The following is a 27,455-nucleotide window of genomic DNA, read 5'->3' as shown; positions in this document are numbered from 1 at the left end:
GCCGTAGGCAGATTTATCACCTCCGAACCAAAACAGGCAAACATTTCCAAGATTGATTTCATATTATCTAAGAGGCCAGGGGAGCTAAATGCTTTTAAATACGCTTACCAGTTGGAGGAAGAAAAGAAACAAGCGTTTGCATTATGTCTTCTAGTAAAGGTAATTAATTTGCAAATAGAGGAGTGGCGGAAGCTTGCCTTGGGCTTTTCCTGTGGCTTTGTTTTATTACATGTGCTGGGGATGGGATCCAGGGTTGTGTACACCCTAGGCCTGTGCTCTCACTGAGCTCACCCCACCACACTCACACCCAGCCACACCCTGTGGCTTTCTGAGGATTCACTTCACTTTGTGCATTTGGGGAGTTCAGTCTAGTCTATCAAACAGAACAGCACCCCTTTAATGATGCTAAAAGTCCTGGTGTGAGCTGCGTGTTTTTAGATAAACTCCTTTTGAATCTTGTAAAACTAAGGACAAATAAGACTATTTTGCACATGCTCTCTTGATTATTTTACCTTTGCTAATGGCTGTTTATAGGATAAACTCTCAATGGGGAACTACTGGCAGTTTCCTGTGAGGCTATCTATATTTCAAAATTAGGTATTTTTAAAAGTATTCCCATAATTCATTTTAGTTTTCCCTAGACATCTACTGTCCTTCAGACCTCTGGCTATATCAAGAGTCATGGGTTAATCATAAAGAATCAGATAGGAGATGACCTCCGCATCCATTGAAATTCATCACCAACACAGGAGAAAACTATGATCTGGAGGCAGGAACTATAGAACCCAAGCAGCATCATTCACATTCCTGAGGACAGATGCTAACCTCTTAGCATGAGATAATTTAGTTAGGGAAACCTCAGTTTGTACAGAGGATACAAAAGCCCTACAAATAACTGGCACCCAGGCCTGGTCGTTCTAAAGTCATAGGAACTCACATTTTTTTATACTAATCTAGTTTGTAGAGTCTAATCCTGATAGTTAAAAATAGACTCAGACATCACGAGTTAAATCTAAATTCAATGGACCAGAAGATAGCATAAGGCAGATGCCATCTCTCTGTCCCACAGTAGTTAAGTGAGGAATGATAAAATGAATGCTCAGGCAAAACTTAAAAAAACCTTTAAAAAAAAGAGTACTCGGAAGGCAGAGGCAGGAGAATCTCTATGAGTTTGAGGCTAGTCTGGACTACAGAGTGAGCTCTAGGATAAACCAAGTTTACACAGAGAAACCTTGTCTCAGAAAAACAAAACAAAACAAAACAAACAAAGGTGTTATGTATTGGGTTTCATTTGATTGTATTTTTCCAGCTAAGCTTTTAAGGGCGCCTAGAAACCATTTATCACCTACATATGGGTTTATGGTTGTGTCTCAGTGGTACAGCGCTTTCTTGGGCATGCATGAGGCCCTGGGTTCAATCCCCAGCACCCCAAAACATAACAATAAAGGTATTTACGTAAATGAAAAGCAAGCCAAGTCGTGTGCCTTAAGATGAGATATCAGCTCACTCAAGGGAAACGTGACGGCGTCAGTACAGGGAAGCAGACTTTTGGATGTCATCTCAGGGGCAGCTGCTGTAAAGAGAGAAGTAACAGCAGTGTTTTCTATATCCTTGTGAACAGAGCCCGTCTTCTACTTTGGGGATGTCCAGTACTCGGTGGATGAGAGTGCCGGCTATGTGGAGGTGCAGATATGGAGGACGGGTACGGACCTCTCCAGGCCTTCGAGCGTCACTGTGAGGTCCCGGAAAACAGAACCACCCTCCGCAGATGGTGAGCGTTCTGCTACATCAGCCTTCTGTGTTTTTCTGCCGCTTCCAGCTCCCAAACACTTCACCTAACTAAAACATTCTTTTGTTGTTGTTGTTTGTTTTTTCGAGACAGGGTTTCTCTCTGTAGCTCTGGTGCCTGTCCTGGATCTCGCTCTGTAGACCAGGCTGGCCTTGAACTCACAGAGATCCACCTGCCTCTGCCTCCCGAGTGCTGGGATTACAGCCGTCTGCCACCACCGCCCGGCAACTGAAGCATTCTTAATGGACTACTTTCTCCTGAAATTATTACAATAGAGTATGTAAATTTAAACGTTCCCATTGTAAAGAAAGAGATTTTGAGAGGATGAGCCTGAGTCTAGGTCATAATGTATGGTTCAAAGGCTACATTGCAATGTCCGCATTTGCACGGCTTGGTTCTCTACTTGGCAAATCTACTTGGTTAGCTGTTCTGACACGTCCAGGGGAGCAGCCATACCAGTCACCCTCACAGAATCTGCAGACATTTAAGTCTCTCCCAGGTGTACCTCTTCCCTGGCTACCTCCTCATTTTAACCAAGTGTCCCTGTAAATACTTGAGATTCAGTGGGCGTCCCTCTACACATCGTCATATAAATTGTCCTAGCCAGCACAGTGTTGTTTCTTACCCCAAGCTCTAAAACACTGCTGACGAACTTTAGGGCAAACATGGGGCCTTAAATCTCCTTTCCTTTTTTCAGCTGACCGACAATACCATTTTTCTCATTTATACCCACCCATCCATCCTATGTGACTAGTGTGTGACATGAACAAATACACACAGATCTCCTCATACATGCTACTTCTCATCAGTCATCCTGCAGAGCAGCAGGCAGGAGCGGCTCCATTTTAAAAGTTACCCATACAGTGAACCAGCTCTGCACCTTGCAGACTGCAACTGTCTGTTAACATATGTTTAGCCAAATGGTTCTTTTTCCTTTTTTCTTTCTTTCTTTGTTTCATTTTTATTTTTTAATTTTCACACAGAGTTTCACTGTGCAGCCCTGGCTGGCATGGAGCTTGCTATCTAGACTTGGCTAATCTTGAACTTTCTACATGGACCAGGCTGGCCTTGAACTCACAAAGATCTGCCTGTATTTGTCTCCTGAGTGCTGGAATTAAAGGCATATGCTACCATACCCAGCCCCCAAATTATTCTTTTTTTTTTAGAGGCAGAGTCTTTCTATGTAGCCCTGGCTGTCCTGGAACTTGCTATGTAGACCATACTGGCCTCAAACTCATGGAGATCTGCATGTCTCTGTTTCCTTAGTGCTGGGATTAAAGGTGTGCATCACTACACCAGGCAAATTATTCACTTTTAAGAACGAAATTCAAATGAGAGTTGAATGTATACATAAAGAAAAATAAGAATAAAGAGAACTAAAATACAAAGGAAACATAAGAAAACGTGTGTGTGTGTGTGTGTGTGTGTGTGTGTGTGTGTGTGTGTGTGTGTGCGCGCGCGCGCGCGCGCATTTGTTTTTTGTTTGGGGTTTGGATGCTAAAGATTGAATTCACAACTTTGCAAGTACCCAGTACATACTCTTCCACTGAGTCACACCTGCAACCATAAGGGATAGAGATTTTCTTTTAATCAATCAGAGACAGACACACTCACAATTGCACATTCAGAGATAAAATAGGCACAAAATGAGAGTTAGAATTGCAAGACTATTAAGAAAAGAGAGAGAAAAGCATACAGAACTACTGTCCCCCACTCTCAAGTCTTCTTGGACATGGTGGCTGAAGATTAAAAGACAATTGTATTTTTAACTACTTCATGTGTAAGTGGAGGTATCAACACTACGTATGTATGACGTGGTCTGAAAAATACTAAATTAAATATCAAATGTGTTTTTGGAGTTGAAGTTTGCTTCATTGCCTAGAGTGAGTATGGGGGCAGAGGAACTTAACACTGAAATGTGTGGAGTTCTAACCAAGAGGCCACCATATGCCTAAGTAAAATAGTCACCCTAGAAACAGAAATAAGATAGATATTTAATTGATATGAACAAAATTTACATGTATCCATTGTATATACAATGTTACCACGTATTTGATTGATATGCTGATTGTTGTAGAACTGATTATCAAAGGACTTTAATAAAGATGGGAAAAGAGATAAAATGGAATGCTAAAATATATAATTCAAATCCAGCCATTGGAGATAAGGTTTAGAACTCCATCTTAGATTCGCGACGTCAATGACAACATAGATCCAATTTTTCCATCTGTTAATTAAACGTATTTCTCTGTAGTATTTTGTATGTGTGTTGTAGTATAAAACATTAACTATAACTTCATCTGTATAATTGTTTTTTTTTAATTTCGTTCCAATGTAAATAATCCATTTCTTATGATTTTAGCTGGAACAGATTATGTGGGAATCAGCCGCAATTTGGATTTTGCGCCTGGTGTCAACATGCAGACTGCCCGTGTTGTCATTCTGGATGACCTGGGAAGACCCGTGCTGGAGGGAATTGAAAAGTTTGAACTGGTGCTCCGCATGCCGGTGAACGCTGCCCTTGGCGAGCCCAGCAAGGCCACGGTGTCCATAAATGACTCGGCCTCCGACTGTGAGTGACTTTCACTTTTACAATGCTAAGGGCATTGTATGTAAATGGCAGGTAGGGTGATAAGCTGTATACAACTGTATGCATTTGCTAGGGCTGACATCGTCAAGGGCCACAGACCAGGTGGCTTGAACAACAGCAGCCCCTGCACTCTTAGGGAGATGCCTAAATGAAAGTCAGCAGGGTGGTTCCATCTGAGGCCACAAGGGAGAGATGTCTCAGGTCTCTCTCACTGACTTGTTGGTGGCCATCTTGTCCCTGTGCCTCTCCACATCATCATCCCTCTTCAGACATCTGTATGGCCTGGTCTCTCTTTGACACGAGAATACTTGGCATATTTGGCCAACATCAGTCCTAATGACTTTTAATTTGATTACCTGTCTACTACTACTATCAAGGTACTCAGGATATGATTTCAACATGGTAGACGTTGGCATGGGAGACACCATTCACCCTTTACAAATACCCCACATCTTTTCTCCTCCTGCTCATTTTGATGGAATTAGACAGTCTTTAAAGAAAATCACTAGTCTTCTTCTATTTTAAAGGACAATGTGATATTATCATTGGTGTTTTGAATGATTCAAAAATTTCCTCACCACATGCATGGAGCTGAGTACCCATGGTCTTTTCCCACTTAACACTATACAATTTCTGTCACCCAGCCACACCTCAGATTTCTCTAATCAAATGTCAAATACACTGTTGTTGTATGACACTACTCCTAAGGAGACCAAAGTCTACCAAAGGATAGCACCAGAATCCAACTGGTTGGACCTGTAAGTTCTATTGGGGTTCTTAAAGGAACAGACATGACTCAAAGACTGCTGCATCACCAAAGCCCACCCCAGCACTGATGACAGTCCACAAATGATGGACACCTGGAATGCACTGCACAGCATACAGGCAGCTCAACGAATTGGAGGCTATCTCTTCTAGACAGTAGGGCTGGTCTCTGCCTCTTCCAGGCAGCTCAGCTTATCTGACAGTGTCTTTCAAACATCTCTACTGCTTATTATATATGATTGGGAAGGGGAGGGGGAGCTAGTGAATCTGGTCAGTTTCAGGGACTTCCTGGAGTCTTTGTCTACTCCCTGAACTTAAGAAGCTTCTCTGCAGGATAGAGTGTTTCTCCTCTTCCCAGAACACCCTGTTGCTCCATCACCCTTTTAATATCACTCTTCCATCCAAGGTAGACATTTGTCTTGGAAGAAATGGCAACACAAAAAATTTCACAGCAAGCCTCTCTAACCATCATCACTCACTACAGAAACCTGGGTGCTGTGGGATGTTCTGTATGGCAAATGTGTTGCTGATTAGTCAATAAATAAAACACTGATTGGCCATTGGCTAGGCAGGAAGTGTAGGCGGGACAAGGAGGAGAATAAAGCTGGGAAGTGGAAGGCTGAGTCAGAGAGACACTGCCAGCCACCAAGATGAGAAACAGCATGTGAAGATGCCGGTAAACCACGAGCCATGTGGCAAGGTATAGATTAATGGAAATGGATTAATTTAAGCTGTAAGAACAGTTAGCAAGAAGCCTGCCACGGCCATACAGTTTGTAACCAATATAAGTCTCTGTGTTTACTTGGTTGGGTCTGAGCAGCTGTGGGACTGGCGGGTGACAAAGATTTGTCCTGACTGTGGGCCAGGCAGGACAACTCTAGCTACACCTGGGCACTTTCCTACCATGATGATTCCAGTGGTTCTTGGAAGAAAGGAACCTGTTATCAATGAGACCTGTGTATGACTGACCTGGCTTAGATGTCACCTAAAACTAGCACATGCACACATCTGTCAGCTTTCCCTACCATTCCTGCATAAAATGTACTCGTAATTGAAAGGAAAAGTATTGGTTCAGAACCCCAAGACCAAGCTCTCAGCACAAAGGAGATTATTTGCCCCAGAGGGACAGAGGGCAGGGATAAGAGATAAAGACAGGAGACAGAGGACCAGGGAGAAGGGGAAGGGACAGGGGAAGGGACCAGGGGATATTTGCCCTGGAAGGGCAAAGGACCGCCTCTGGATAGAGAAGAGACAGATGTGGCCCATAGGCAAATGGCAGTTTATAAAGGTAAAGGGGAAACCCTGTGTTCGGATGAGTGTTTAATTTTAATTCGACGTGTTAACTAGGTAAGCCGAAGGGGGCTTTGTGTTACTGGACTTCAGTACTTTGATTAAATATTGGTAGTCAGCCTCTGTAGGAGGAAGTGGCCGAATAAGGGAATAGACCTTGCCGGCTAGCTTTAGGAATGCAATCTAGTGTTTTTAGCAAGGAAGAGGGAACGGTGGAGAAAAAGGGCAAGGCGTGCCAGAGTCCTGTTTGCCAGGCCCTAGCTGGCTAGAGTCCCTTCAGTAATTATGTGCACAATGTTTAATGTTCTTCACATCAAGAAAATTTGAAAGCGTGTGACCACACAGCAGTTTTGATACAAATATCTGAAGGTCTCTGGTTTTGCCTACTTCTTAAGCGTTCACTGCACGTGCTTACTTCACAAAAGAGGCCAATAAAAATGACAAGGACAAGGAGATGAAAACTTTCACAGTGATTTTCTCAAAGCCAAAATGTTGGCCAGGAACTGAGTAGAGACCGAGACACTTTTCTCGTGTTTCTGTCTTATTATCAACATCAAACTGTAGCACCTGAAATGTCATTTTTCCATAAGGACATGTCTACTCATTTTGACCCATGAGTCTGGTTTTTTTTTCCCCAGTGCCTAAAATGCAATTCAAAGAGAGAGTGTACACTTGCAGTGAAGATGATGCCCGTGTCGCGGCAATGATCTACAGGAGCGGTGATGTCCAGCACAGGTCCTCTGTGAGATGCTACACAAGGCAGGGGTCCGCACAGGTGATGATGGACTTCGAAGAACGCCCAAATACTGATGTCTCCATTGTCACATTCCTCCCTGGTATGTATGAGCTTGAAAATGATTTAAATCTCATACTGTATTTATTCACTTTGTGTGTATGTGCATGGGGGGAGGGGCGCGTGCATGTCACAGCTGACATGAAGTCAGAAGGCAAGTTTTAGGAGTTGGGAGTTCACTCCCTCCCACCTTGTGGATCTGGAGGATTAAACTCAGGTCATCAAGGTTATGGAGACAGTGCCTTAAGCCCTTGAAGTTTCTATATGTAATTTAAGAATACCACATGTGGATTGAGAAATTGGTAATCAGGAAAATACAGTGAAATCAAATTTCCCAATTTTCCAACAAGCTTGCACCATAAGTTTATGTGTACTAAGTGACAAGGCATATGCATTGCCACAGACATCTTGGGGTCTCTTCATTAACCTTTTGATTCCTAATGATGTATTTTATTGTTAGTTCTCAGCAATCAAGAACCTATCAAATATGCAAATTTCACAAGGCTAGAAATTGAAGTTAATGTTGAAATGTTATTAGGCAAAATATATCTCATACTTTTACGGGGTTTTTAACTTATTTATTTTTATTTTATGTGCATTGATGCTTTGCCATGGCTATTGGGTCCCCTAGAACTGGAATGACAGACAGTTGTGAGCTGCCATGTGGATGCTGGAAATCCAGGTCATTTGGAAGAGCAGCCAGTGCTCTTAACCACTGAGCCATCTCTCCAGCCCTGTATCTCACACTTTTAATGTATATCAGTGCCTTCAAATATTCCACTACTTTAACCTAGTAGTTTAATTTTGTGGAATATATTCTATCGAAAAGAAGCGGAAAGTTGTGCTCATATTGATGGAGTATTGATAACAACTTAAGTGGTCAACAGTAAGGCTTGTTTGAGTAACCATATGCTTGTACGTCAAATGGCCATTAATATGTTCTAAAGAATTTTTAATGAGATCGGAGAAAGTCGGGACTATAATATTGGTCCCAGTTATTAGAGGCAAGAATTCAATTGTTTTGGGTCAGTGATTTGTTCAACAAGACAAAAGTTAGTAACATGAAAAAACCAGGGGAGTCAGATTAACCAGGGCCATCAGCAGTGGTCTGTTGACTCACTTCCCCACCACAGTTCTAGGAACTCACACAGAAAACTGGCATTTCCTTTGCTTTCTAAGATGCATACTAGACTGTGAAGGGAGAAATTACAGACATCTTTATGAAAGTATGGGCCTGTGTACAAGGAGTCATGTATTCAGCAAACACTTATTCCAGGCTTATTCCAAACAGCAGCCTTTGCACTGGCAGAGAGGGGCAGATGGGGGTGTGTGGAGGGTCGTGGGGGGCAACACCCTGCTCTTCTGCTTCATTCTAGTTGCTGGCGCATCCTTCTAGAGCCTGTCACTGTCTTTTGCTCCAGGTGAGACCGAGAAGCCCTGTGTCCTTGAGCTGATGGATGACGATATATATGAGGCCGTGGAGGAGCTGCGGCTGGTACTTGGCACACCACAGAGCAGCTCTGCCTTCGGGGCTGCAGTGGGCGAGCAGAATGAAACTCTGATCAAGATCCAGGACGATGCTGACAGTAAGAAGTTACTGCCTTTGCGAACCAGTGAATCTGGAACTGACGTCTTCCCCCCCCCATCCCCCCACCCCCACCCCCGAGTTCCTAGGTGGCTCAGAAAAGTACCCCCTCTTTCTCAGGAGGTCCTGCAAACAACGGAGACATAAGAAAACGAGTGAGAAACAAAACAGAGCCCCAAAACTGATAAATTTAGGGGGCTGATAAGATGCTCAGTAGATACAGCACTTGCCAGACAAGCATGAGGATGAGAGTGTAGGTCCCCAGCACCCACATAAGAGCTGGGCAGGTGTGGAAGCCTGATAATAATCCCCTACTTCATTCAGGAGGCCGAGACAGGATCACTGGGGCAAGCTGGCTAGCTAGACTAGCCAAACTGGCAAGCTCTAGGTTCAGAGAAAGACCCTGCCTCAGAAAATAAAGTGGGGAGTTATGGAGGAAGACAACCAGCATCAAGTTCAAACCCCAACATGCACACGCTGCACACGTAAGGAAAACTGATAACCCAAAAAGCTTTGGATATAGTTCAATGGTCACGTACTTACCTAACATGTACATGACCCGGAGTTCAATGCCAGCGCTCTAGAATTTAAAAACTGACAAAGCTCATTGGGGAGGCTATGGCTCATGCCTGCATACTGAAGCCCAAGCCTTCAAACCTGCCCTCTCCCCTACCTATGTCTTTATGTCTATCCAGTCCTGGGCCAGTGGTTCCCCCTTCCATGCCCCTTCTCAATGGCCTGCTCTTGTAAGATCTATGGAACAAAGAGACAACCCCGAGCACATGCCTTCTGTGGGCTCACTGTTTCCCAGGAAGGATCTAGGCTGCACTTAGCAGCTTCTCCTTCTGCACTCATACTAATATTGAGGCAACAGAGAAAAGCCAAGAGTATAGCAATAATAAAAGTCCCCCATGGGGAAAGAAATAGAAAGGGTGAAAACTGTCCACCCCCACCACCCTTTGCCAGCAACTTAATTTGTCTGTGTTTTCCGCACTCTTAGAAGCTGTTATCAAATTTGGAGAAACCAAATTCAGTGTCACTGAGCCCAGCAAACCAGGAGAGTCCGTGGTCATCAAAATTCCAGTGGTCCGCCAAGGAGACACTTCAAAGGTTTCCATTGTGAGAGTCCACACCAAAGATGGCTCGGCCACCTCCGGAGAGGATTACCACCCCATGTCAGAAGGTATGGGTCTTCCAGGGTCTGTCACCAGCTGAATTGTGCTGCACTGTTGGAGCTGGGACTTTGAGAAAAGGGGGGAAAAGTGAATATAAATGAACTTTTAAACTACCCTTAGAAGTACAAAGAGCAGAATCCCCAGAATTTTCTCTGAGGGAAATTTTGAGAATTTCTGTGTGTTTTGAGTCCACTGACTATGAGTTTTACTTCCGTCCAGTGGTCAGACATTATAGCATTTGTGTGCTGTGAATGGGAAAGTGTGTGCTAACCATGCTGAACAGCTTCATTCATACATTAAAGTTAGAAAATTTTATGCTAACAGGGAAGAGTGAGAAGATAATGGAATACCAGCCACAGCAGCCCTGTGGGGTGTAGGAGCCTCTCTGGACACCTGTTATTTCTTCCATGTGCAAGTTTGGGGACCATTCCATCATTTACTTTCAAGAGCTAGTAAAATAAATAGATGCTCCTTTCTCTCTCTCTCTCTCTCTCTCTCTCTCTCTCTCTCTCTCTCTCTCTCTCCCTCCCTCCCTCCATTATTTGCTAACAGCATAATCATAAACATAAATTATGCTTACCAACAACTTTTCCTGCTTTCCTACCTCTTACCCTCAGTGGCCATTAGTTCTTTAATCACAATGTTCTGGGTATTCACCTTGATTTTCTGACTCACTAACAAAATGTAAAAAGTGACTGGTGGGTGTTATCAAATCAGTAACAAAATTCATAGGTAATAGAAACATAATGCCTTCTAAATGGGGCTTAACTTCCCTTGCATGAACAGTCAGTGTTATTCCCAGACTTGGAAGCACATCATGTGTAATTCAAAAGCCATGAAAATAAAGCAGGGTTTTCTATCAAATTACAAAATCTCAAGTCAGTCTTCCTGGAATGAACAGATTTGACATGAAAGAAAAACTGTCTAAATATCACTGTATGACCTTTTAACAGAAATTGTTTATCTTAGAAATAAGGTTCTTCTTTTAGTGACCAGAGCAAAATTATAAATATGTAGTGAGCTAACAAACAGAGCTGAATAAAGTTAAACAGCGCTAAATCCACGTGAGTGTAGAGTAATCCCTAAGCACCGACTTACTGTTTATAATAAAACTTGATAGTTTTTTTCTAAAACATGTTTTAATTATTCATTTTATAATCTAAATTGGGGTCGAGATCAATCAAATAGGAAAAGCATTGTCATAAAAGTTGAGCTCCTGTTCTGTGAGATGAAATGACAGAGTAGGGCAAATGTGAGGAGAGACTAAATCTCATCAGGAAAATGCACAGCAAGAAACAACCATTGGGATGTTTACAGTAAATTATTTTTAAACGTCTTAGACATTTGCTTTGTATAACTCGGAGGGAGAGGGTGGCTGTAAAAACTTGAATGCTTACAGAGTGAAGTCTGGGGACAGGAACGAGTGAAACCAGGGAAAATGGAGAAGCTGGAATGTTGGCCAACCCAAAATTCCATAGTGGAGAAGAGCCCACAGGAGTCTTTAGTTGACAGTTACCTTGAAGAAAGACACAAAACAACTCAAGCATCCATGTTTTCCTATGAAATTCCCCAACATTTTTAGTGTTAAAAAAGTAATTTTTTAAAAGTCACACCAAACAGACCAACCTAATTTATTTTATAAAATAACATTGCATTGCATACAGCAGATATACACACCAAAATTTGCTTTTAAAAATGTAAGAACCACCGGGCGGTGGTGGCGCACGCCTTTAATCCCAGCACTCGGGAGGCAGAGCCAGGCGGATCTCTGTGAGTTCGAGGCCAGCCTGGTCTCCAAAGCGAGTTCCAGGAAAGGCGCAAAGCTACACAGAGAAACCCTGTCTCGAAAAACCAAAAAAAAAAAAAAAAAATGTAAGAACCAAGAGGCAGGCGGATCTCTGTGAGTTCGAGGCCAGCCTGGTCTCCAAAGCGAGTTCCAGGAAAGGCGCAAAGCTACACAGAGAAACCCTGTCTCGAAAAAACAAAAAACAAAAAACAACAACAAAAAAAAATGTAAGAACCAATTGGGAGGCTAGAAATAATTAGTTATTCTCATCTTCCTGTGTTTCTCATGGGGGCTAAAAAATCCAAGACTGTTGAACTCCAAATGCATACTAAGGCTAAATGATGGTGGGGGAGGGGAATTATATCCAGAATTGGAATGAAAATTTTAATTGCATTGATTAGTAGCTGATTTTTTAAAAATTTTTCTTTGTAATTGGTAATAAAAATTTTGACGTACAAAAGTGGGTGGGAAGTACGTCAGAAATGCGGTTTCCTGCCGTGAAGAATTGATAACTGAGTGACTGCAAGTACGGCAGGAAATAGCGCTGTCTCTGCTAACTGGAAGGATGGTGTTTGTCTTCCTTCCTATTTTCTCATTGGAAGCCAAAGGACACCCACAAATCAGCTCCTCCACCTTCTGCAGTAAGGCCTGCTACTCAGGCTTCCATAAAACCCATCATGGTAATGCTTTAAGTTTTGAAAAATAACTGATAGCAAAGTACCCTCCCTCGTGGTTGGATTGCCTTCTCACGACAGCAAAGCAGTCCTTGCTGAGTGGGACAGGTGAGGGAGAAAACATTGCCATTTACGTTTCTAGAAACAGCAAAAATAAGTGCCTTTGAAATATAATTTAGTAATGCACTTAAAACAATTCCAATCCAGCCTCATATGTATCTTCCTTAAACCTACTAACATTCAGTCATTCCTATCCACGGTCCTGTTTACAGTCACTGGGTTTCATTGGCTTAGGAAATCTGTGGGCTGAAAGGGGAGTTTTTTATAGCCCAATATAAAAACTATTCACTGTCTCATCACTCAGCAGTTTCCAAACTGTGGGTCAACAGATCTGTTTACTAAGGCATGATTGGAATTTTCCTTTGGATAGAATAGAGAAGAATAGAACAGTAGAAAATATCAGAGTGGAGACAGATGCCTCAGCAGGTAAGAGGGCTTACTATTCAATCATGAGATCTCAGTTGAAATCCTAGGACCTCTCCTGGCTCCCCATGCCTGGAACCCTCCTGGGTGGGAGAATCGATGGGACTTGTTGGACACCAGCCAAGGTGTCTAGGTCTAGTGGGAGATTCTGTCTCAAGGTAATAAGGTAAAAAGTGATAGAACAAAGCACTTTATATCCTTCCCTGGCCTCCACACGTGCACAGGTACACACACCACACACACACACACACACACACACACACACACACACACACACACACTACAGTATAGTACAAATAGTACCAATAAATTAGTAGTTTGATTCCCTTTGAGTAAGCACACACATGCATACACCCATGTACTGGACCGCAATGTAAAATGTCCTTGTTATATACCACAGTCCAAGAAGATCTCAGGTTCATATGCAAAAGACTAAATCAGTGACTTTGTATTTGTAGAAATTGAGTTTAAGGAAGGGGAAACCCAGCACATCGTTGAAATTGAAGTCGTCTTCGACGGGGTAAGAGAGATGAGGGAGGCCTTCACTGTTCACCTAAAACCAGATGAAAATATGGTGGCAGAGACGCAGGTAAGTGAGACAATGTGTTTGTAAGTCTGCAGCAAACCTTTTCTTAGAATAAATGCATGTGAGACATCACAGTGAAGAAGACTCAGGACTAGAGAGATAGCTCAGCAGTAAAAAGCACTTGCTGCTCTTGGGGAGGACCTGGGTGTGGTTCCCAGCACCAACACACACGGTGTCTCACAACCATCTGTAACTGTAGTTCCAGGGTCTCCCAGGCCTTTTCTGGTCTCTGTGCACTGCCGCGCACGCGCACACACACACACACACACACACACACACACACACACACACAGTACACATGCATACATGGAGGCAAACACTCATACACGTAATATAAAAATAAATCAATCTTTTTAAACAATAATGATGAATGGGTGGTGATGGTGGCCGCGGCAGCGGTGGCGGCGCGCGGCGGCGGCGGCGCATGCCTTTAATCCCAGCACTTGGGAGGCAGAAGCAGGCGGATCTTTGTGAGTTCAAGTCCAGCCTAGTCTACAGAGTGAATTCCAGGAAAGGCACCAAAACTACTCAGAGAAACCCTGCCTCGAAAAACCATGATGATAATGATGATGATGATGATGTACATGAAAGGGGATGCATATGGTCCCTTTCAACCACCCAAATTAATTTCTGTTCTGATTAGATCAGAACCTGGACATTTCTCTCTGTCTTTGGAAAATTGTGTTGGTGGAAACTCAAAGTTATAGTCCCCGGGCCCCACATCAGCTCTCTTAGCCTTCCCATGTCATGACTGACATTGGAATTGACTGCCACAAAGATGGAACATTTATTCAACACTAATTGAAACAGACATCTGTACCCACCAAGCACTTTCCTGGCCCTCCAGGGCCTCACTAGTTCCTCCTAATTTGGTTAGAATTTGATGTTGAGAACTTCATGGGCAAAATTTTATAGTCATAAAATATGTTTTCTACATCATATCACCTACCATATTTTCTTCAAGATAGATGTAATCTCCATAGAATTTGTTTTTGACAGTGGAAAAAAAATTTAAATGACATACCACTCATAGGAAAAGGCCAATTTAAGCAACACTATGTGTAAGTGTGCCATACTGCTTTTATTGTTTCATTCTTTGTCAATGAGAAATCAAATGGAAGAATATGTTTTCTTAAGTATTTTTGTTATTCAGTAAAAATGGTAATTCTGTGACATTGCTGTCCTTCAAGAATTTTTTAACTTTAATATATATATATATATATATATATATATATATATACATATATACATATACTTTTTTATATTCATGGTGTGGGTTGTGTGCACACACCTGAAGGTCAGAGGCAGCCTAGGAATCAGTTTTCTCCTTCCACAGTCTAAATTCTGGAGATCAAACTAAGGATGCTGGGCTTAGCAGCAAGTGCCTTACCTTCTCGGCCATCTCTCCAGCCCCATTGTTATCCTTCTTAAGTCATATTTATAACTCAAGATCTGTGTGTAGGAAGTCTTGATGAATGAGATTTTTGTGAGTCTTTCCCTGTTTTTATGGACTAGCATGTGACATTCTTTTGAGTAAAGGAACAAAGAGTCCCAAAAAAATCACTTTCAGTGTCAGAGACTCTTAAAAATATAGAAATTTTTATTTCTGTAAAATTATGTGTAAAAACATAATTTGAATTTACTTTTATCTTTGTTCCACAACCATGAGCTGCAATCCTACAGTGCTGTGTTTCTGATCCATGATGTTCACAGGGTTAGGAAGATTAAACATACTCTTGATTTAGTCTTTTCAACTTGGGATGTGTCCATTGCATATGACACTATTGAAAGTATTAGGGCAATGCTTGAGGACTGTCCTATCAGTCATCAGAGGTAGGAAAGCTGTTCAAGAGCCAGAGACATGGACAGAGGTGGTTTTCCTCCTTGACTAGACAATATCCAGAGTCTCCTTCTGTCTCGTGCTCATCTTCTCTCTCCCTAGTCCCAGGCAGTCCAAGCCTTTGTCCATCTAAGGCTTAGCTTCTCCTTGGCCTCTCTGCGTCACCACAGCCCACACAATCCCATGACCTTGAAAGTCTCATTTCTCTCAAGGTGTCTGTCAGTTTTTTCTCCCACTGTCAACTAATGGATTTTGTTGTTGTTGTTGATGTAACTTAATGTCACAAACCCACAACTGATTTATCTACCATCATCACAACTGAAGAGAAAACTTTAGAACCCAAGTATCTCATGGGCTAGTGGCAAGCCTTTGGATGAGCCACCCAAGGCTGAGGTTCCTCCCCTGTAAACATTCAAGATGAGCAAAGCATCAGGGTCACATGAAATAAGCTGTGTGTGGGCTGTCACTCTGCGTGGCGTCTGGGCAGGACAACTTCCTCACAGAGATTCCAGGCATTTTCCAGTCATTGTTCTGAATGAGAGAAGTTCCAAGACCCTGAATATTAGATAATCAACGATCACTCTCCTTTCCTCCTAGGCAACCAAGGCCATTGTATATATAGAGGAAGTCAACAGCATGGCGGATGTCACCTTTCCCTCTGTCCCTCACATTGTGTCCTTGCTGATATATGATGACACTTCCAAAGCCAAGGAGAATGATGGGCCTGTGTCTGGCTATCCCGTTGTCTGCATTACGGTGAGGAGGAAGGAGATCAATTTAGGGGAAATTTGAAGATAACTGATTTTTTAAAGATCTGTTTATTTTTTGTTTCACGTGTATGAGTGTTTGCCTGCATGCTTGTATGTGCCCCACATGAGCTCCTGATGCACAGGGCAGAAGAGAGTGTCTGATCCCCTGGAACTGGAGTTACAGATGGTGGTGAGCTGCCATGTAGGTGCTGGGAACCAAACTCAGGTCCTCTGTAAGAACAGCAACTGCGGCCGGGCGGTGGTGGCGCACGCCTTTAATCCCAGCACTCGGGAGGCAGAGCCAGGCGGATCTCTGTGAGTTCGAGGCCAGCCTGGGCTACCAAGTGAGTTCCAGGAGAGGCGCAAAGCTACACAGAGAAACCCTGTCTCGAAAAACCAAAAAAAAAAAAAAAAAAAAAAAAAAAAAAGAACAGCAACTGCTCTTAACCCTCTCACCCCAGAAGATAACGATTTAAAATAATTATAAACTTCAGTATTGTCTTGGGAAAGTTAAGGTTTAAGCTTTGAGCTGTGAAAAGCAGAAAATAACAATCATTAAATGGAGCTCCCATTTTCCTCCTCCCAAAACACAAACAAACAAAACAAAAGCCTATTAACTGAGGACACAGTGTGTGGTTTAAGAATCCATCACTGTCAGGAAAGCCAGTAAAGCATGAACTCTGCACAGAAGGGATTAAAAAATAAGGACAAGTGGAAAAAAATAAGGAGCTGTAGCTCTGATATGAGGCAGAGTGTAAGAGCCAGAGCTGAAGGACTGGTGTGGAGGATCAGGTAGACCTTTGACAGTTTTAGATTCAGGTGAGGGGAGATCATTCTGGAAAGGGTGGTTGCCAAGGAGAATGGAAGGGATTTGTTACAGGTTTCGCTTGCCTTCTTGTAACTGAATCTTAAGTTCCCCGTGAACAAAAACTATGACGTATATTTTTAGGTCACAGCAGCCCTAGTGAAACACTCCACATACAACAGGCACACAATGAGTGTTCATTGGTTTAACAATGTGTGGATAATCTGATGTTCATTTATAAAGGGTTCTAAATGCCACGTTAGGCAACTTGGAATTCGTTTGTTGGGTAGCGGGATGCGTTCTCATGCACAAGAACTGCGTGAGTAGAGGGTCATGTTGGAATGTTAGTGGGGCAGGAGTGTAGAGTTGGAAAAGGAGGACTTGAGTTAGATGGGAAGGAGCCGTGTGAATGGTGAAGAAGGGATCGACTTAAGGAGTGTTACAAAGCAGAGTGATCAAGGTCACCCACCTGCTGGACATGAAGAAGGAAAGAGAGGATTGGGCTCGCCATGGATGTCTGGTTGGCACTCCTGGTGGCCCTGATGGTGTGACCAGCCTCACGAGAGAGGTAGACTCCAATACCTTTTGTAGGGCAGAGGGAGAGGGGACAGAAGCATGAGAGAAAGAGTAAGAATGACTCTGGGGATTCCAGAGATGATGACGTGATTGACACTTCTGAGTGTGGTGATGTCCAGTGAGCTATCGGAAGTTGAAAGGTCAAAAAAGTATGGCAGCTGGGAATAAGAAGTCAGAAGTTGCATAACCAAACACAGCATGGAGGGCAGCAGAAGCATTGGGACTGAAGGAGCTTGAGAAGCATCAAGTCCAAGTCCACATTACTCTCTACTGTGGTCCTAACACAGCTCTGTTTTACTTACTTTTCCCATAGGCTTGCAACCCCAAATATCCAGACTATGACAAAACAGGCTCTATTTGTGCCAGCGAGAACATCAATGACACTTTGACCCGATACCGGTGGCTGATCAGCGCTCCTGCTGGCCCGGATGGTGTGACCAGCCCTTTGAGAGAGGTGGACTTCGACACCTTTTTCACATCATCCAAAACGATCACGTTAGACTCCATATACTTTCAGCCTGGTTCCCGGGTACAGTGTGCGGCTCGTGCAGTGAATGCCAATGGGAATGAAGGCCTGGAACTGATGAGCCCCATCGTCACCATCGACAGAGAGGAAGGTGAGAGATGTTTCCCTGGGAAGGTCACTGAAACACTACTGCAGTATTTGCAAATACCTCATTTCTGTGTATAAATTCCTCCAAATACCCCTGTATACCATAGAACTCTACTTAAAGACGAGCATCCATTTTTGCAGCAGTCTTCATTAGAAAACAGTTATTCGCACCTTTCATGAACACCTGGGATGTGCTAGGTAAAGAACCTTGTACTCGTAATGATGAAAAGGGGGGACTCCCGTGCTCCAGGAGTCCATAGAAAAATTGGAGGCACAGGTAATCTGAGTCTGGTCCCGCATAGAGGAGCTGCTGAGATGCATCTTGAAAATGTGAGAAGTGACTCTAAGAAGCATGAAGGAACATGAACTCTCTAGGAGTGACAAGCCCCAATATGGGGGAACTTGTGAGGAAATAAGGGTTTGGTCTGGACGAGGAGGGGTTACCATACCAGGTAAAGAGCCCAGCTGGCTGGTGCATGCATGGGAATCTGCTGGGGACACAGGCGAAGGATGGTGTAGGTGGAGAGCCGTGTGCACATAGTCTTACCTCATCACCAAAGGGAGGCTGGGTCTAAAGCTGGAGCCTGGGACACATGGTTGGAAGTGCATAATAGAATATGGCCAGACCCAACACTAACAGGAAACCCACTTTATAGAAAGTAATCTTCACTCCAAGTAAAGTTGGTTATGTATGTTTTTTGTTGGTGGTTTGGTTTGGATTTGGTGGGTTGGATTTTTTTTAAGTTTTATTTATTTTTATTTTAAGTGCATGTGTGTGTGCTTGGATGTATCTATGTGTGTATATGTATCTACCGTGTGTATGCAGTGCTCACTCAGGTCAAAAGTAAACATCAGATGCCCTGGGATTAGACTTACCGATGGCTGTGAGCGACTGTGTGGGTTCTGGGAGTTGAACCCAGGTCCTCCACAGGAGCGGCCAGTGCTCTTGACCCCTGAGCGGTCTCTCCAGCCCCGTGGGTTTGCTGTTGGCAGTGCTGAGAATGGAACCCAGGGTCTTACACATGGCAGACAAGTACTCCACCTCTGACTTAGACTCCTATTCCTAAGTTAAATGGGCTTTTTAAAATGTACATGCACATTTCTATTTAAAATTTCTCAGATTAAAGAATATTTTTAAGTAGCTGGGTTGATGACTGGTTAAGAGCATGTACCAAAGGACCCAAGTTCAGTTCCAAACACCCATGTCAGGTGGCTCCCACCTGTAGGTCCGGCTCCAGGGAATGTGATGGCTCTGGCCTCTATAGGCACCTTCTCTCTCTCTCTCTCTCTCTCTCTCTCTCTCTCTCTCTCTCTCTCTCTCTCTCTCTCTCTCTCTCTCACTCACTCACACACACACACACAAAATCCTTTTTTTCTTAAAGTATATTTAGGACTTGAAATTATAATACAGTAAAGCTCTGGGATCAGTTCCAGCACTGTTAAAACACATACTCACTTTGAGTTTTATTCACCAATAAGTAATATTTATTATAGCTAATATATAATACATATTTCATGATTCATCATATTGTTCTAGGGTAACACTCAGATTCACTTCACTTAACTAGACTATTGTAATGTATTTCAACCATTTGCATTTTATCTGTTCACATTATATAATAATTTTGTGAATATGTTTCTGGGACAAATGGTCATCATATATTAAGTCAGTCTGACCAAGAACTGTCGAGAGACCCCTGAACTGCATGCTATGGTCACCTCTCACACATTATTCTGCTTCCTATGATACGCATTCTCAGTCAGGTGTTAGATCACAGGGAATATTAAAATACAGAAAAGCAATAGCACCTACATTAAAATATTTATGTGCTGTCATCTTTTAGCATAAATGCGCTCGTTTTCTTCAAGGTCTCTGTCAGCCCCGTGTGCCTGGGGTCGTGGGGGCGGAGCCGTTCTCAGCCAAATTGCGCTACACTGGTCCCGAGGACCCAGACTTTGCAAATCTCATCAAGCTCACCGTCACGATGCCACATATAGATGGTAAGTACCCTGGGTAAAGCAAGACTCTGGACACACGGACAGTAGATATCCTGGTAAAGTAAGACCTTGGGAGTTGGGGTACTTGGAACCTGGTTTATTTCACTTCCTTCGTCTTCAGTTTGCAAATTGACTTTCAAGTCCGTCTGCTTCTTTCAACTCTTTCTATCCAGTTTTGAAAGTCTGTCAACTTAAAAAGCATTCTTTAGAAGTGAAATAAAAATGCAAGTGAGAGCAGACGGTGCCTCCCTGTGCTTCCCTGCAGGGATGCTGCCCATCATCTCCACGAGAGAGCTGTCCAACTTTGAGCTGACCCTCAGCCCTGATGGCACCAGAGTTGGGAACCACAAATGCTCCAACCTGCTGGACTACAATGAAGTGAAGACCCACCATGGCTTCCTGACTAATGCCACGAAGAACCCAGAGGTCATTGGAGAGACCTATCCTTACCAGTACAGTGTGCCGGTCAGGGGCTCCAGTACCTTACGATTCTACCGAAACTTGAATCTGGAAGCCTGCCTATGGGAGTTCGTCAGCTACTATGACATGTCGGAGCTCCTGGCAGACTGTGGAGGCACCATCGGGACAGATGGCCAGGTACACATTCCAACATCTGAGCCTTGCTCCTTGGATAAACCAGCTGTTTGGGTCTGTCAGTAGTTTTCTAATCTCAACTATTACCTCAGTATTGTTAGCCATTAGTCACAGAGGGACGGCTGATGGCTGGTATCAAAATCTGTCATACTACATATTAATATACAAGAGATACACAAAATCCTCCTCCCAGACCATCCAAAGAACACCTCTAAAATAATAAGTAACTGAGTCCCCACTTAGGTTATAATTTTTAAAACTCTAAAATTTGTGTTAAAAATCATGTCGAGTACTTGAACTAAAATCCTGAATTAACAAAAAGTTATGAGAGAGGCCTATATGTTAAAGTAGCAAATGACATGCAGAATGTGCCATATCTTTCAATATTTAGCCAAGGGGAGTCTTAATAGATGTGGCAGTCCCCGAAGGTGGATTTCTAAAGGCTATATTCCTGCTGGGTTGAAAGTAAAATAAAGGGGAAAGTCTGTGGTAACAGACCATCAGTTTACTCCCACAGCAGAGCTGTGGAACTCGGCTCATCTCCGCTACAGTTGGTGTTAAATGGGTAGCCTCTCATGGTGCCGGGAAGCTAGTGGGTGACAGATGTTAAGACTTGCTATGCTCAAAAAGCAGACGAGTCAGTAAATAGTGTGAATTAGTGAAAATCCGTATTAAAGCATCAACGTAAAGACAGTGTGACGCGATGGGAAGAGCCTGATACTGTAATCAAGCAAACGCACACTTGACATTTGGTTCTGAGGCATTCTAGCTGTGTGTCTCCAGAGACACGTTATATAAAGCCTTCATGGGTGGTAGTTTGTTGGGTACATCTTTCTCAGTCTGTCTTCGCCATCTGAAAAGGAAAGAGAAAAGAAAAAAAAAATCAAACAAACACTAGCTCCGCTGTAGCTAGAGTTTTCCTGCCTGGCCCACAGTCAGGATAAATCTCTGCCACCCGCCAGTCCCACAACCGCTTAGACCCGACCAAGTAAACACAGAGACTTATATTGGTTACAAACTGTATGGCCATGGCAGGCTTCTTGCTAACTGTTCTTACAGCTTAAATTAATCCATTTCCATTAATCTATACCTTGCCACATGGCTCATGGCTTACCGGCATCTTTACATGTTGTTTCTCATCATGGTGGCTGGCAGTGTCTCTCTAACTCAGCCTTCCACTTCCCAGCTCTATTCTCCTCCTTGTCCCGCCTATACTTCCTGCCTGGCCACGGGCCAATCAGTGATTTATTCATTGACCAATCAGCAACACATTTGACATACAGACCATCCCACAGCACTTCCCCTTTTCTTTTCTTAAAAAGGAAGGTTTTAACCTTTACACATCTCCAAAGTCAGCTTGGTATATTTGGGAATTTGGGCGTAGCTTCTCTTACTACTTCCTGCTGGAGGTGGGCACTGTATCTTCTGGGGAAACAAAGAAAATTTTAGGATCATGGAGTAGTCCGTGAGGCTGTATCGTCTGAGCCAGTTGTCTTGAAACCATTCTGGATGTTGGATCATCTGGGCCATGGTGTCATAGGAGACCTTTCAGGGGGTCTTGGCTGGTCAAACCTGATGTATCTTAATCTGGAACAAATCCATAGCCTCTGGCTTTCTGTGGGAACAAAAGCAGAATCTCCTTTCCAAAGCAACATATCCTTATATCCAAATTTTGAAGTCAAGGTACCTTTAAAATATACATTTTGGCATAACTCAACATCTTTTGTAATCAAATGTTTTTCTTCAGTTACGAATATCAAAGAGAACATAATCCAGATTCTTTGTGTGGTAGCCATCGGCCTGCCACGGTCATACAGTTTGAAACCAATATAAGTCTCTGTGTTTACTTGGTCAGGTCTGAAAGGCTGTGGGACTGGTGGGTGAGAGAGATTTGCCCTGACTGTGGGCCAGGCAGGAAAACTCAAGCAACACTCCGCCTCCTCCTCACAGATCGCACACCTTTGTCTGTTCCTCCTGGAGCTTGTGCAGACGTTATCAAATCACTGTCTCCTTTCTGATGGCTCCAGACACAGGATCAGTGGGCATAAATGAAGGAGGACACAGCCACAGGGCTGCACTGTCGTCAGTTGGGTCTCTGCTGGCTTGCTTCTCCGTGCTTCAGAGTGTCTCTGTGGACCGCTCTGTAGTCTGTTTTCACCCACAGGAACATCTTCTGTCCTCCCCACAGAGCGGAAAAACGTCTCTGTCTGTCACTTGGACAGCTGGTTGTCTCAGGGCATCCCTGCCTTCACCCTGCTAAGCTGACGCTGCCTTTGCCGGCCAACTGTAACGCAGCAAGCATGTTTTGAAGGCAAGGCTTGCCTCGGAGGTGTTTAACTCTTCAGACTAAATCTGTCTGCTGAATGTTAAATGTTCTTTTAAACGGATTCTACTTTGTTAGTTTTTTGTTTTGTTTCGTTTTGTTTTTCATGGCCGTTATTGCTGTTTTATGCTCATCATTCTGTTGAATCATTTGGGTCCAGAGATGTTTTGTATCCAGTGACCTCAAGTAATTGAAGCCAGGGTTGTGTCTCTAATTGAACTGTGGGTGGTTCTGTTGTTCGGCAGGAGCTGCCAGCTGCCGGTTTCAGCCAGGTTTGTCTTGCATGAAAGGCTTGTAGAACACACTGGGAATGAGAGAGAGCACATCCTACGGTCAGTCAGCCAATATTTATTTGTTTGTTTGTTTATTCGTATGTATGGACATTTTGCCTGGTACACACAGAGACCAGAAAAAGGCACCAGGTCCACTGAGGTTGAAGTTACAGATGGCTGTAAACTACCATGGGGGTGATAGGATTTGAACCCAGATCCTCTGGAAGAGCAGCCAGTGCTCTTAACTGCCGAACCATCTCTCCGGTCTGCAGAGCATCTGGTTCCTAACCATTTCATGTAAGCTTTTTCAGTAGATGGCCAACATATCAGAATCCCTTCTGAGAAGTTTTTCTGCTTTGGTATTATTGAAAATCAGTCCAATGGTGGAACCACGATGATCAGCGCCGCTGAGAAGAACAGATTCAGTGGGAGTCACTGAGGTTTCGGGTTTTATTATGAAGTTCTAAAACCTTCACCATAATCTACATGGTAACAAGCCAGTGAAACACATTGCATGCGGTCTAAAAGGAAAGCTTAAAGACGGACAATCCCACTCACCCCTATATTCTTCCTCGGCTTAAACTTCAATTTCTCTACAGACTATCGACTTACTTTCTCCCCGGAGCACACTGCTGAACCATGGGTAGAGGAGAAAAAACAACCTAAATTAATATAAAAGTAAGCTAGCCCTCCAAGACATCCCTTTTCTGTTCTTCCATTCACTGATGCGTCTAAGACTGGAGACCAATAGTCAATGGTAGTTCAAACGATTAAGATAATGGCAGTGGGGATGGGGAGAGAGCTCAGTTGGCTGGGTGTTTGCCTAATGTACATGAAACCCTAAGTTTGGCCAGCACCACACAGACCGAGTGTAGCACTGTTCACCTTATAGTTCCAGTACTCAGAACTAAGGACAGAAAGATGAGAAGTTCAAGGCCAGCCTGGGCTACATAAGACCCTGTCTCAACCCAAAATAATAACAATGATGGTGATAGTCGGAATAATAATAACTAGTAAATTTATTGTTAAATGTGTGCCTTCCACTTTTCTAAACATATATATCCATTCTTCCTAACCTCACAACTCCATACAAATAAATACCACGCCCTGCCCCACCCACTCCCCTTTACAGATCAGGAAAGAGGAACAAAGAAAACTCAGATAACTTGCCCAAATTCATGTAGCTTGTGTGTCTGTGCTGGTAATTCACTGTGTGCTTATCTTGTGTGCCGGTGCGGATAACCCATCATGTGCTTATCCTAACATGGAATTGACTGTGAAAATGGATGTGGTCATAGACACTCTTATAAGAAAGCCAACTGAGCTTCCCTCTGTCCCTCATAGAAGAATGCTGCACAGCAGCCATTATGGAAACCATGTGCCAACGTACATCCTCAGCTGGGGTGGTGAAATGTTGCTAATCCAGGCCCCGGGGCTGGAGGTGTGCAGGCCCCGGGGCTGGAGGTGTGTAGACCTTGGGGCTGGAGGTGTGCAGCATCAGCTGCACACAGGCAGTGCAATCTGAAACAGAAGCACACTTGCTGAGGTCGTGCTCAAAGTTACCACATCATAGAACAACTAGATTCTGATTTGGAATTTCTTCAGTCTTCCGAGTGTTCCGTTTCTGACTTTATAATTGGCTAAGCTGGTGAAATACAGGTGAACGAACCATCAGCATGAGTGGGCGGGGTTAGGGTTTAGGAGTGGCTTTGTGGGTAGCCGAACACTCCATCAGCCGCATCAGCTGCACACACCTCTGTCTATATTATAAAGCCCTGGCCAAGGGCCAAGCAGACACTACCCCGCCCTCCAACACCTGTCCTAGACTTGGCACTTTAGCCCAAGTTAACACTGTGCAAACAACTTTTGTTAACCTGTGCTCACTACAGCTACAGCTACCTTTGTGAGATATTGCTAAGTTGCTACCGTGCATGTGTGTGTGTGTGTTTGTGTGTGTGTGTGTGTGTGTGTGTGTGTTTAAAGTTCTATTTCTGACACGCAGAATATTCTGCCTCCAGACTCCCTATTCAGACTACTTAACCCACGAGAAAGAGTTGCCAAAGTGAAGGGCAGGTTGGAAAACTCCAGGGTTTTTATGTGCTGACAGCAGTGAAGTTTGTTGACTTCTGTGCAGTGTGACTACAGCGCTCTTCAGCTGATATCAAGACCTCCTTATTCAGTTGTACATTCACAAAACAGTCGCTTGACATCTAGTCTGTACCAGGAAACATCCCGGGGGCCCAGTGAGGACCCCATATGCACCAGCAAAGGAGACTTATATAGGTCAAGTCGATACTCACTAAGAGGCTAAGAATTTCGCCTGTTCAGAAAGAGGATTTTAAAGTTCTTTAATTTTATTCAGTTCTAAAATAATCTCTAGCTATTAACCTTAAAAAATGCAAAGGCAGATAACAAAAAAATACATATTTAATCAATAATTCTGCTCTCTCTCTATGCGTGTCTCATTTTCTGTTTTTCCTTGTTTGTTTGTTTGTTTTAATTAAGGTTGAGCACGCAATGAGAAACACGGGACAGAAGTTAAACTTCAGTTTTTTAAACAATTGGAAGTTTGGGTGACTTTTTTTAAACAAGTTCTTTGAAAAATAAAAGACATTCTTCTGAGCTTTACTGGCTCTTGTTCAAGTTAAAATCTTCACTCTCTCGACTTCTTAGGTCCACAGCAGCTGGTCACGTTGTTCAGCAGCCAGGCCTACGCTGCAGAAATGCAGCCCAATTAACAGTTTGCTCTTATGGCATGAAATTGCAATCCGCTCCTGGAAAGACATTCTGTGGTCTGGAGAAGTAAACAAGTATTGTTCTCAGTTGATTTGTTTGAGGAAGAATTTTTGCCTCCTTTTTTACAGGTGTGTTTGATTTACAAATATGAACACAGAGGCTGGAATATATATATCAGAAGTCACGACTTTTCATCTTATTATTTTACACTTCCTATAATCCTATACTGATTCTCTTATAAGAGAATTCTCTTATATCTCTTATAAGTAAGCCATGCTACATCAGTCAAGAACAACCCAATTCACATAGTGTTCATGACATATGTTGCTGCCTATGTTATCAGATTTAGCAGTTAATTTTTGCAATAATTTTTGTAATCAAAATAACATCGTTTCTGAACTCGGGAGAACAGATGAAAGTCAGGCAAAATCCCACCCACTATCCCACCATGATTACACAAGACATATTAACATATTAACAAACATACATAGTTTAATGGTGGTGGCTTAATTTTTCTGACTTTATTTTGTATGTTACTTTTTAATTTAACATGAGCATGTGCCATGACAAGGTAAGTTTTTCAGAGTTATTTTTTTTCCTTTGAGACAGTCTTAGAATGTAGCCTGGCTGGCTTGGCATTCACTGTATAAACAAGGCTTGCCATGGATTCATAGAGATTCCCTGCCTCTGCCTTCCGAGTGCTAGGATTAAAGGTGTGAGCCACCATACCTGCCAGACTTATAACTTGATAGCTACATGTTGTTTCCATTTTGAACATTATATCATAATATACCATATTTCTATGGTTGTTCATTAGATTAGGTATAATTCTATATAGCAAATCTCCCTTAAAGTTGTCCTGCATTGTACAAAATTTGGCTCAATACTGATGCCTACCCAGGCTTCCTCTCTGATTCACCGACCTACAGAAGAACTGTAATTGGGCAGAAGCCAAGGTCTCCTTGCTCCTAAGCACTCTTAGATGAATATTACTCAGAGAATTTGGCTAAGAATTTGAAACAGTCCCCTCAACTGAGCAGTTAACTGCACACTGTGAGATCTGAAGCTTTGTATTTTGATGTGTGATGCTTTATATAGTCACTAATACCCCCATTTTGATTGATATTTGAGGCGATAAAAGACACAAGAAAAACACATTGCAATGGGGGCCATTCCCCACCAGTGATATTCCTGAACAAGAATTTTTACAAATTCTGTGTTCAATCTTTTGGGTAAATACAAAACACATATTCTGCATTATAGGGCCATATGTATGTGCAGGCAAACAACTTTTCAATGGTTTTTGTTTCTAATACATGTGGCCTAATTAAAAGACCTTGAATATGGGAATCTCTGTCTGTGCTGTCTGGTGTGATCACCAGCAGCTGTGTGTGGCTACTGAGTATGGGAATCTAGAACTGTGCTCTCCAGCA

At 43.1% G+C, this 27,455-nt stretch overlaps 1 protein-coding gene across 1 annotated transcript in view; it reads left to right on the top strand.

Moving 5' to 3' along the window:
- Frem2 (FRAS1 related extracellular matrix 2) overlaps positions 1 to 27,455 on the top strand; it is a 144,277-nt gene that overhangs the window by 102,768 nt on the left and 14,054 nt on the right. The window contains exons 7-16 of the mRNA XM_052731675.1: positions 1,622 to 1,771; positions 4,152 to 4,361; positions 7,073 to 7,270; positions 8,649 to 8,813; positions 9,813 to 9,995; positions 13,389 to 13,519; positions 15,954 to 16,112; positions 17,800 to 18,103; positions 19,969 to 20,100; positions 20,363 to 20,694. Of these exons, the coding sequence (XP_052587635.1) occupies positions 1,622 to 1,771; positions 4,152 to 4,361; positions 7,073 to 7,270; positions 8,649 to 8,813; positions 9,813 to 9,995; positions 13,389 to 13,519; positions 15,954 to 16,112; positions 17,800 to 18,103; positions 19,969 to 20,100; positions 20,363 to 20,694 (1,964 nt within the window). The remainder of the gene's footprint in view (positions 1 to 1,621; positions 1,772 to 4,151; positions 4,362 to 7,072; positions 7,271 to 8,648; positions 8,814 to 9,812; positions 9,996 to 13,388; positions 13,520 to 15,953; positions 16,113 to 17,799; positions 18,104 to 19,968; positions 20,101 to 20,362; positions 20,695 to 27,455) is intronic.

This window comes from Peromyscus californicus, unplaced genomic scaffold, assembly GCF_007827085.1.
Source record: "Peromyscus californicus insignis strain IS unplaced genomic scaffold, ASM782708v3 Scaffold_9__1_contigs__length_137607984, whole genome shotgun sequence".
Taxonomy (NCBI): domain Eukaryota; kingdom Metazoa; phylum Chordata; class Mammalia; order Rodentia; family Cricetidae; genus Peromyscus; species Peromyscus californicus.
The sequence above is the reverse complement of the archived record's forward strand: the minus strand, read 5'-3'. Positions and strand labels throughout refer to the sequence as shown.